Genomic DNA, 10,306 nt, shown 5'->3' with positions numbered 1-10,306 from the left:
GCCTCCAACACTGCCTCGGCCTTAAGAACAGAATTTACGGGTCACTAGCACTGCGATTTACTGCGTAAAACAATTCCGGGCACAGCCGATCTGTAACTTTCATGTGATCTAAACATTGTGTATTCCAAGATAGATGTAAATATTTTCCTTTTATGAATTATTAACTCGTATTTTAGTTTGACCTGAACACATTTCTGAGAAACACTAGTTTGCTTTTGAGAAGATTTGAACCTTACACTGTCCAGTAGCATGCAACTATTTTACAGACTCCTGCGCCAGCCTTAAAAATAGTATCCCATTTAGATTTTTCAATGTCCCCTTAGAGTTTAACACATTTACTTGTATGTAACTATGTTGGCGTGACATATTCTATATAAAAAAATATTTATTGCAATTTTAACATGCAGCAACAAGTGTTCCGCAACTTTTTCACATTAAATCTGTAATCCTTTAATACGGGTAAATGATTATATCTTATAACATTCGATTTGTTCAAATGGATACAGCTTTTACCGAAATTATTTTTATGTATATTTCTGAAATATATATTCGCCTTGAAGTCAAACACAAGAACACTGATAAGACTTCAACAAATATATAAGGACAGGACAGTTAGTTTTTAATTCTTTGAAATTTATTAATGTGCTCTAGTCATTTCAATTTGTACAGCCAGTGTATCAGTACTGATCGAATTTATGTCCATGATTCAATGGTAGTAAAGGTAATGCCAATTGTTCAGTGATATGAGTGATGACAACTGATGGAAATGTAAAAGACATATCTACAGTGAGATGATACAGGTATCCAAATGTTCCATACATCCCAGATTCACTGGTAGTGCTTGAGTAAAACTCCAGAAAATTGTAACACACGTATCTCTGTCGAATTGCACTTGGCTCAAAATATACGAAATGGTACAAATCTGGCTTCATATGGACATCAGGATTGTTCCGCATTTTTGCACATGGGACGAGAAGCTGAAGGAGCGCAGCACCTTATTTATATAACACAATCTTAGTTACTGTACAAGTGAAATATTACAATCGCCTCAAATAGAAGAGCCATTTAGTTCATGTACCATAACAAAAATCAATAGGCAGTACAGGACCAAACACAGTATCGACCAAAGCCTGTTTTCCATAAGAACATGGGAAGCGCAATTGCCGAAAATGTTTACTTTTTTGACAAGAATAATTTCAGGTTCACAGAAAATGTACTCAATATGGAGGGGTAATCAAATAAATGTGTCTTCAGAATTATTTTCATCCATTTGAACCATAATCCTTTCGCGAGATCCAGTTCTTCTGGGCCACATAACGTCACTGAAGTCAAACAACTTTGTACAAAATGGTTGCTCTCACAGTGCGAGAGGATGAAGTCTGGTGAAGAAATGGGAGAGGATGTAACACACTTTTTTGCAGATCCCAAAAAAGTGTGAATGTCGTAAAAAAATGATATGGATGTCATGCCGAATTCATCCATGGAAGTTTATTTGAATACAAAAAGGAAGATACCGCACATGGCCAGCATGCATGGGTGAAAAATGACATATATTGTCTCTTTACAACAATGTATGCAATCCATTAAATAAAGTTCTGTGGCTCAAGAGGAGACACAACTTGTGAAGAGTGGGGTCAGAATGGGGTTGAATGGCAGTCGCTGTCTTTCCTTTTGTCTACTGTCAAAATAGAAATAAAAAAAAATCATGAATGCAACATTACTGACGATTTTAGGTATTTGGTTATCACTTCATTGAAGTCCACATAAAAGCAAAACTCGACTTTCAGCTTAGAATTGTCTGCAGCCACGAAATTATAAGACACTAGCAGGATAAGAGAACACTCGCATAAACTCTACTAGTTGGAGAAAACATTAAGTTTGGTAAATAAATGTTATTTTTAGAACAGACAAACTGACTGAGGAGTTGGTGTAGCAGGTAAACTAAAAGTTGTGAAAAGACAGACTGGCGTCTCTCCTCCCTAGTCGAGCGACTGCTATATAGACCCCAGTCGATATAAATCATAAAATAACATAAACATGTGTATTGGCATATGTGTGTCATATTCTAACAAGCCTCACAGGAGAAAGAAAATAATACCATGGGTTACTTTTATGGATTATGCAGTTAAACAGTTTCTCGTTTTAGTGCCGAAACTCACATGAAAAACTCCGGAGAAGAGGGGTTGTTGTCACTGCTGGACCCGTTTTCTCTGAAGCCATTGCTGATAAGCTTTTCGTATTTCTCCTTGTAGGCGTCCCTCTCCCGGACAAGCCTGGAGATCTCTTGTTTGAGGTGGTCCACTTGCTGGATGAGCTGGGTCTTCTCTCCCTCTAGGACGTGCCGCTGCTGGACCCGCTTGAAACGACAGGACTGGGCATAGCCTCTGTTCTTCAGGGTCCGTCTCTTCTGTTTGAGCCGGATCACTTCTTCCTTACTGACACCCCGTAGCTGCCGATTGAGCTCTCGTACTGACATAGTCACCAGCTGTTCGTCCGAAAATCTATCATCTAGCCGCATATGTTGATGATTTCCTCCCGAGTTGCCGTTGGTTTGGATTCCGGTAGTTTGATGATGTCCCGCGGGGTGGTGGTGATGGTGGTGGTGGTGATGAGGTCCCCCGTTCTGTGCGGCAGCAGCCGCAATAACGGCGGAAACCACCGCGGCTGCTGATCCCATCTCCTCCCCGGCCATGGTGCCTCCTGCTCCGGCTGCACCGGTAAATTGCTGCCCTCTAGCATAGCCGTCGAAGGTTTGAAGCTGGTGACTGCTGTTGATGAGCGCCTCCACGGCGTCTTCGGGGCTGAAACCCAAAGCCTCCGGGTTCAGCTGCTGTTGATAACCGGTCATCCAGTAGAAATCCTCCAGGTGTGCCTTCTGCTCGCTCCCGGACCCCGGACTGGGCGCAGAGAAGCTTGGGGAAGGGGGAACTGAGCTGCAAGGCGTGCTCATCGGGGTGGAAGACAGGGATCCCCCGGCGATCAGGCGGCTGCACTGGCTGATGCTGCGATCGGGCTCCACCGGCTCCTTTTTCACTTCAAACTTCATCAGATCGAAGTCATTAACATATTCCATGGCCAGGGGACTGGTGGGCAGGTCGGAGTTGCTCATTGCCAGTTCTGATGCCATCCTTTTGCTGTTGACAGTCCTCCAAAGGGGTTGAAGAGCAGCTGTCAAACTGGTCGGGTTCGAAACAGTGAGAGCCAGCTTGATTTCTTTATTTATTTCTTCAGAACCAAGAAAAGGTTTTCGACTTTGCGACGGTGATTTATTTTTTAAATTAATGTTTTCTCTCTCTCTCTCACTCTCAGTTCACAGAGTCTCTCGCACAGACGCATTAGAGAAGCGCGTGCGTCTCTCCCGTTCCGTCTCGGCACGCGAATGTCGGCGCGTGAAGATTTCAAACATTTAACACTTCATGGCTTCTTTTTACAACTGCGTAAAATTGAGGAGGTCAACGTGCATGTGATTGGCAAATTGTTGCCTTGTAGAAAAAAACGCAGTCGCGCTTGTAGGAGATTTTTAAAGGCTCACCTCGCAGATGAGTTTAAAAGCATTGCTGAGTTTTATAGCTGCCCTGACGTCAGGCTTGAAATGGGAAATTGACTCGGACTCGCAGCCAATGGGCGTGCTCAAACCATAGCTAATTAACATAGTAAACTTTTCTGGACTGACAGAGGCTTGCTACACACTGACGATACGATATTTTGCCATTTACTACTTTTCTTCCGACTTTCTTTACTTAAAGTGTTATTTTCTTTGTTGAAAGAAAGTATCGTTGCTATATCTCATGTGTCAAAATGCTGCAGGAATATGTTTTTCTTTTACTTTAAAGGTATGTTTAAGGTAGTGGACAATCATCTACCTTAACAAAACAGTTATAAACACATATTTATGTGGGACTGTAATATATTTGTTGGCGAAGAGGTTCACTTTTTTCCGTCTGCCCTCTTACGCTAAATATATATTTTTTATATTGTAGACAGAGGTTTGCCTAATGTCTAACTGTTTGCTCACCTTTGTGTATTTCTGAATGCTGTGTAGACTACCAGTGGCAAAGCTCTAACAATCAAAACAGTCTGTTCTACATGTTTTTGCAACTTTAAGCAACGCTGTCTTTACGCAATTGTTGGCGCACACCAGTGTTAAGTGGTGTGCTAAAAATAAGTAAGCCTACACAGTAATTGAGCGAGAGCGTTTTTGTGCAAACTCTTCGAGATTAACTGTTCAGGCTCATACCATTTGATTTCGTATTATGAATGCAATTTCCTCCTGTGACAAACCTTGAGTTGAGGAAATCTGTCCAACCTGTGATTGCATTCAAAACTCAACAGTGCCACCTTTCGGCCAACTGCCTTCAAGTCCACTCTGGGTCATCCCACTTTCCGCCCGGGAAGCAAACAAATGCTGATACCCTGTCACTTGTCAATTTGTTTTGTTTCCGATTGTCCGATTGCTTTTATAATTTTCCCCTTGTGTTGCACCCCATATTGTATAGGAGTATATATATATTAACGCAATATTACAGCCAATCAAATGGATCTTCAACGCATTTTTGTTAGTGACTGCTGGGAAGAACCGAGTTGCTTTTTAGTCGATAGAGCCAACAACGAGACCGGTTTGAGCGATGTTTTAGAACACAGTGTATGTCAGCCCCTTGTTCTTCCATTGAGATGTGAAACAGCAATAGGTAATGAACAAAGATCTGCTCCCACTGTCCCCCACAGCACTGTGTTATAAGCGTACTTCATAAAGAGAAGCTATCCCCATAGGATACTCTGGAACGCCGCTGCGCTCTCTGCGGAAGTACCGCGATGGGAGGCCGCGCAAAGTACAAAGCCGCCAGCCTGAAAATAAAAAATAATAATATAGTCCCCCAGAGCATAAATGAGAGTAAATATTCTCTTGGTCTCCGTGACTGTTCTTGGGGACATGATCTGGGAGAACAAACACATTATTTTATTAATTAGACCACCAAACAAAATTCTTTAGAGGCCTTTCATGAAATCTAAATAAATATTGAAGATGTGTCCCAACTGGCTGTACCACTACAGAGCGTTCAAAATTAAGCCCGAATAAGAATTTCGTCTGTGTATTTGTGAGTGTTTCTGTGCGTAAATTGGCCAATCGCTGTGATAGAGCACATCGGATGCATTTATGTTATGATAACTTAAACAACATGACAAATGAAAAGCATTATCAGAGAGCGTTCATATAGAAACGTGAAGACTACAGAATATGTATTCAGAACTAGCCTATTCATTTAACAGAAATATACCAAAAGACCGCTGAATTGTGAGACGAAAAAGAGTTACACACAGTTTTAGAATATATATTTTTAAATTTTGTTGCTAGTGATAATTAAACATCAAAACTGAATTGGCAATTGATTAAAAGTGATTCAAATTAATAATCAAAATATAATCAGCATGTGTTGCTGTATGGTACCCTCACACATAACTCATCAGATAACAGTTCTCCAGTATACCTATAATCATACTTTATTAAATTCAGAAATATAATTTAACTTCAATTAATCTGCTTTGTACTTAAGTTATTGATAGGCTCAAATGATCACAAAATAATGGCAATGATTCTGAGTAAATTTCCATGGCTCTTGTCAACATACATCATAGTCCCACCAGAACTATGTTTTGACACATTAAAGACACACTGACATAGAGTGTACAGTGACAAGCCCAACCATGGCTGCCCTCACTCTCTCTTTTCTGTGAACCCTGCTCAGCCAATCAGGGTGTGTTTGCCTTGTGTGCCCGCTAAATGAATGGCTGTGTGGTTCTCAGGGGTTAATGTGCAGAGCATGGGCGCCATACATCAGAGGGCCGGATCTGCCTAATAGAACATCCACTTCATACAGGTCCCTTCACAAGCACTTCTTTTACTGGGATTCCTCAGTGAGAGCTGGCCCTTTATTTCCCTGTTTGGCCACTCTCAATTACATTACACCGGGACTCGGAGTGGATGCATTGACAGTTCCATTCATATATAAATGCAACCAATAGCACTCGTTTGTTTATGTGGCTTTGTTATTTACTTTAGGACATTAGTGCATGCATTCCATTTCATTCTGAGTATATTCCAATAACTCTTTGCCAAGTATATATGCTGATCATCCACTGCATTTTTGTATTTTATTCGGGTGGAATGCTTACCATCAATTTCACAGCAATTAGATTAGACCTTTTTTTGCACAGACAAGCAACATTAAGTCTTGTGGTGTCTTTTAAAGTGAAATAAAAATGTGTGTACGTTTGTAGCTGCGCTCACACATATAGCAGTGTGTATGCATATGTGTCTGCAGTGTGGGGATTGAGAGTAAGAGCAAGCTCAGGTACTTCCCTTATCCAAGTGTGTGTTAACCTTACCCATGTTGCCGTTAATGAGGGACTGTGTGACCTTTGTAAGCTCACCTCCTGAGAATATTGAATCATTGTGTGAAAAAATAAAATGCCTAGCAGGTGTATTACTTGCTTTACAGTTATTTCAGATATCTGCTTATACTGCATGTAAAACAGACTGCTGTTATTGCCCACAAAGTTTCAGCCAAGCAAGTCAAGTTAGCGCTCACGCTAAAGTTTCACAACTAGTACAGCTGTGTATTTTACCACCATTGTGACTATTTATACTTGGATTGACAGCCTCTGGAGGTTTGTGGCTAACTTGTTTAAACACATGGTTATAGCTGGCAACAGAACAGCCAGACAAACATTCAGACTGTGCTGGATAATGTTTTGTTTGACGCCATCTATGTGCAATAGTAGTGCAAGACCTCAGCCTGCTAGACCACAGCAGTACATCTACAGTGACACTTTCTGATTTCATTTTCCTTGCAGAATTCCTATTTGTCAGCATGTGAAGATTCCACATGAGGTATGATGCATTCATATTATTAATATGAACTGAAATCACCATTCAGAAATGTGCCAAATTTTATACAAATGTCTGAAATTATTTATATAAAGAATTAAGTATATGCACATTAGTAGAATGATTTGAATATGAAAAGGATTCGACATAAATTGAGTTGAATTGATCACAGTAATTATAAATCAGCAGAGACACTGCACAGCACTTATAGCAGAGACAATTCTGCAGGGCTGAGCATGCATTAGAATCTGGTGCTAAGATGACTAACATCAATCAGATGAGTACGCTACAGAGGAGAAGGCTGCATGTTGTCATTCCGAACTCTAGTGAAAGTGAATTAGATGAGTACGCTACAGAGAAGGGTGCATACTGTACCAAACTCTAGTGAGAGTGAAGATGAGTACGCTACAAGAAGAAGGGTACATGTTGTCATTCCGAACTCTAGTGAGAGTGAATTAGATGAGTACTCTACAAGAAGAAGGGTACATGTTGTCATTCCAAACTTTAGTGAGAGTGAAGATGAGTACGCTACAAGAAGAAGGGTACATGTTGTCATTCCAAACTTTAGTGAGAGTGAATTAGATGAGTACGCTACAGAGAAGACGGGTGCATGTTGTCATTCCAAACTTTAGTGAGAGTGAAGATGAGTACGCTACAAGAAGAAGGGTACATGTTGTCATTCCAAACTCTAGTGAGAGTGAAGATGAGTACGCTACAAGAAGAAGGGTACATGTTGTCATTCCAAACTTTAGTGAGAGTGAAGATGAGTACGCTACAAGAAGAAGGGTACATGTTGTCATTCCAAACTTTAGTGAGAGTGAAGATGAGTACGCTACAAGAAGAAGGGTACATGTTGTCATTCCAAACTTTAGTGAGAGTGAATAAGATGAGTATGCTACAGAGAAGGGTGCATGCTGGATCCTTTGGTCTCCTCAAGCTCATTACAACTGGTGAGGACTGTGTAGAGTCAAGTCGTCCCACTGCAATAAACCTGTTAAACTAAAAGAAATCCACAATTACCAGGATTATGAACATAATCATTCATTACCCTCTCCCAATGGGTTGCTAGCTTAATATTCATTTAAATTTCCTTTTTAATGCAGTATATTAAATCCTGGGCTTAAGCCAAATGAACATGACGATTTCAATGAACTCATTTGAGAAACACTTAATTACTGCAGCTGAAAATGAAATGTTTCTCCACAGAGTGTTTTCACACTTTAAAACAGAGTGTTGTATCTTTTGTAATAGAATTGAAAGGAGCATAAAAAGCTATTACAGTGTTGCCATTAAGGCGGTTAGCACACTTTCTCTGTGTGCTGTGTTTTATGAAGGGAATTTAAAGAAAGAAAAAAATGCATATAAAGATAATAAGCTTCCACTTCACGGAAACAAAGTGCAGTAATGTAGCGGCGCTTTCTTGCCATTTTTTCAGACGTGATATTCCCTCTCCACCATCTGGACCGTAATGCAGACTCATTACATCTCAGGGAACATTTATCATGTGTCCACCACCTCACACCTTCTCAGCCCCTCCACACATGAGGAGTTTACTGCTCATCCGGTTACTGCACACAGTACTCCCATGGGGGGGAACCAATAGAACCAGAGGGGCAGAGATTAGTTCCTGCGTCTTATGTCAGTGTGTGGGCTCTGTGGAGGTGCATCTCTACTACAACAACAACAACAACACGTTACATTTATATAGCACTTTTCTCGACACTCAAAATGCTTCACATGGAAGGGGGACTTCACTAACCACCACCAATGTGTAGCACCCACCTGGGTGATGCACGGCAGCCATTATGCGCCAGAACGCTCACCACACACCAGCTTGAGGTGGAGAGTCAGGGAGTAAATGAGCCAATTGCAGTCTACTAAACATGTAGGCCTACCACACGCATTGAGTTATAATGGGGGACATGTATACATTAACTGTATACTTTATACTCAGGGACCATTTTCTGTTGGCATAATTATTTGGACTTCCTTGCTCTTTTTCTTTTCTCACACCATTCAACTTCCCCTACCAGCTTAGAGCCAAGCCTTAAAAACTCTCTACAATTGTTTGAGCCAAGGTTGGAAGGAATAGCACATTATTTAAAAGAAATCGTCTTTTATGTCTGAAACTGGTTTTTGGTTGCTGTGACAATCAGTCTGACATTGGCAACTGTTAGCCAAAGAGAATTTCCAGATTAAATCTACAATTCAAGTCCCTCAGTCAGGCGACGTAATGTCAGCGTTTTTCATTAATTAGCAACTTTAAAAAATGGCATTAGACATAGGACAAAATGTATCCTGCAAATTCATTAATCAGGCGTAATAGTTGATGCCACCCCAGCCCGCTGTTACATGAGCTCATATGTGGATGTTGTCCAAACTCGGACACAATGATCTCACTGGCCTTAAGATGCTCTATATCGTCTTATCAGCTTTAGTTTGAATGGATTGCTTGTTTGACTCCTGACTGATATTTTGTCTACACCATGCCGTGCATAGCAATACTGTAGGAGAGCCCCTGCAGCACCACACTGCTGGTTCAGGTCTATAGGCTGCTCTGTGTAGTCCTGTACAGTCAGGTCCTCTACTCTACTGTAGGCAGCAGCTCATTGCTCCTCATTAAAAAGTAGTGAAGCTCATTAGCTAAGGACGCTGTAAGAGAGAGGAGTGCAGCCACACTCTTCAGCCTCACTGGAGCACTGTGGGGATTCAAGGCTCCCCTATAGGACATCACACAATCACCTCTGTCATCCAACCCCTGCCACATGCAGACTCACTTCTCAGAGTTGTGACAGCAGCAGTCCAGTGTACGGGAGCCTCTCTAATTTGAAGTTCCAGGAGAGAACCTGACAGTTTCTTATTTGGTTTTAGGGTTATTATCTAGACATTTTGTGGGGGTTTAGTGGATGGTATTTGAGTTTGGTTAATGTGCATCTGCATTCACAGAACTATAAATTATCCATAATGCCACTTTGTGGGAAACATATCCTGTTGTTGTCTGACACACACACACACACACACACACACACACACACACACACACACACACACACACTATACAGTAGACGTACACCCCCATACCATGGCCTATTATTAGCTTTGACAATACATCCATCCAGGTAAATTAGTTGGCCTACTGATATCAAAATGCACAACTGACAATGACTTGCTGAGTGATCATGTTGTGATCATGATGAAATGAGTGAGCTTGAAAATGTCAAAAGCACTTCCATAAGTGAAAGTTATTGGAAGAGCAGAGCTTCCTCACTTTGTCAACCATCTTACAATGTTAATGAAAGTGACAAAAACACTCAGGGATAGGCCTGATCCACTCCAAAATGTCTTGAGGGTCATTCTTGCCCCTTCCACCAAATATAACGAAAAACGGCTTGTCAGTTTTTGCATAATTTTGCTGACCAA

The 10,306-nt window shown here is 41.1% G+C and overlaps 1 protein-coding gene across 1 annotated transcript; it reads right to left on the bottom strand.

Moving 5' to 3' along the window:
* Positions 1 to 642: 642 nt before the first annotated feature.
* On the bottom strand, positions 643 to 3,127 carry LOC143102152 (transcription factor Maf-like). Its single transcript, XM_076265577.1, has 2 exons — positions 2,160 to 3,127; positions 643 to 1,678 (listed from the first exon to the last, which is right to left on the bottom strand). The coding sequence occupies exons 1-2, from the start codon at positions 3,125 to 3,127 to the stop codon at positions 1,603 to 1,605; spliced, it is 1,044 nt and encodes a 347-aa protein (XP_076121692.1). The 3' UTR covers positions 643 to 1,602.
* Between the last annotated feature and the right edge of the window lie 7,179 nt (positions 3,128 to 10,306).

The sequence above is a fragment of the Alosa pseudoharengus genome, unplaced genomic scaffold (assembly GCF_046254945.1).
Source record: "Alosa pseudoharengus isolate Yale_2024_CS ecotype anadromous, Long Island Sound unplaced genomic scaffold, YU_APseudo_1.1 YU_APseudo_1.1_scf_10, whole genome shotgun sequence".
In the NCBI taxonomy this organism is placed as follows: domain Eukaryota; kingdom Metazoa; phylum Chordata; class Actinopteri; order Clupeiformes; family Clupeidae; genus Alosa; species Alosa pseudoharengus.
The sequence above is the reverse complement of the archived record's forward strand: the minus strand, read 5'-3'. Positions and strand labels throughout refer to the sequence as shown.

What these genes read in the sequence shown, in the direction of transcription:
- LOC143102152 (XM_076265577.1), bottom strand. Translation starts at nt 3,127, where the DNA reads ATGGCATCAGAACTGGCAATGAGCAACTCCGACCTGCCCACCAGTCCC. An exon ending in TCTTCTCCGGAGTTTTTCAT is followed by an intron (nt 1,679 to 2,159) that starts GTGAGTTTCGGC and finishes CTATTTTGACAG; the next exon opens with TAGACAAAAGGAAAGACAGC.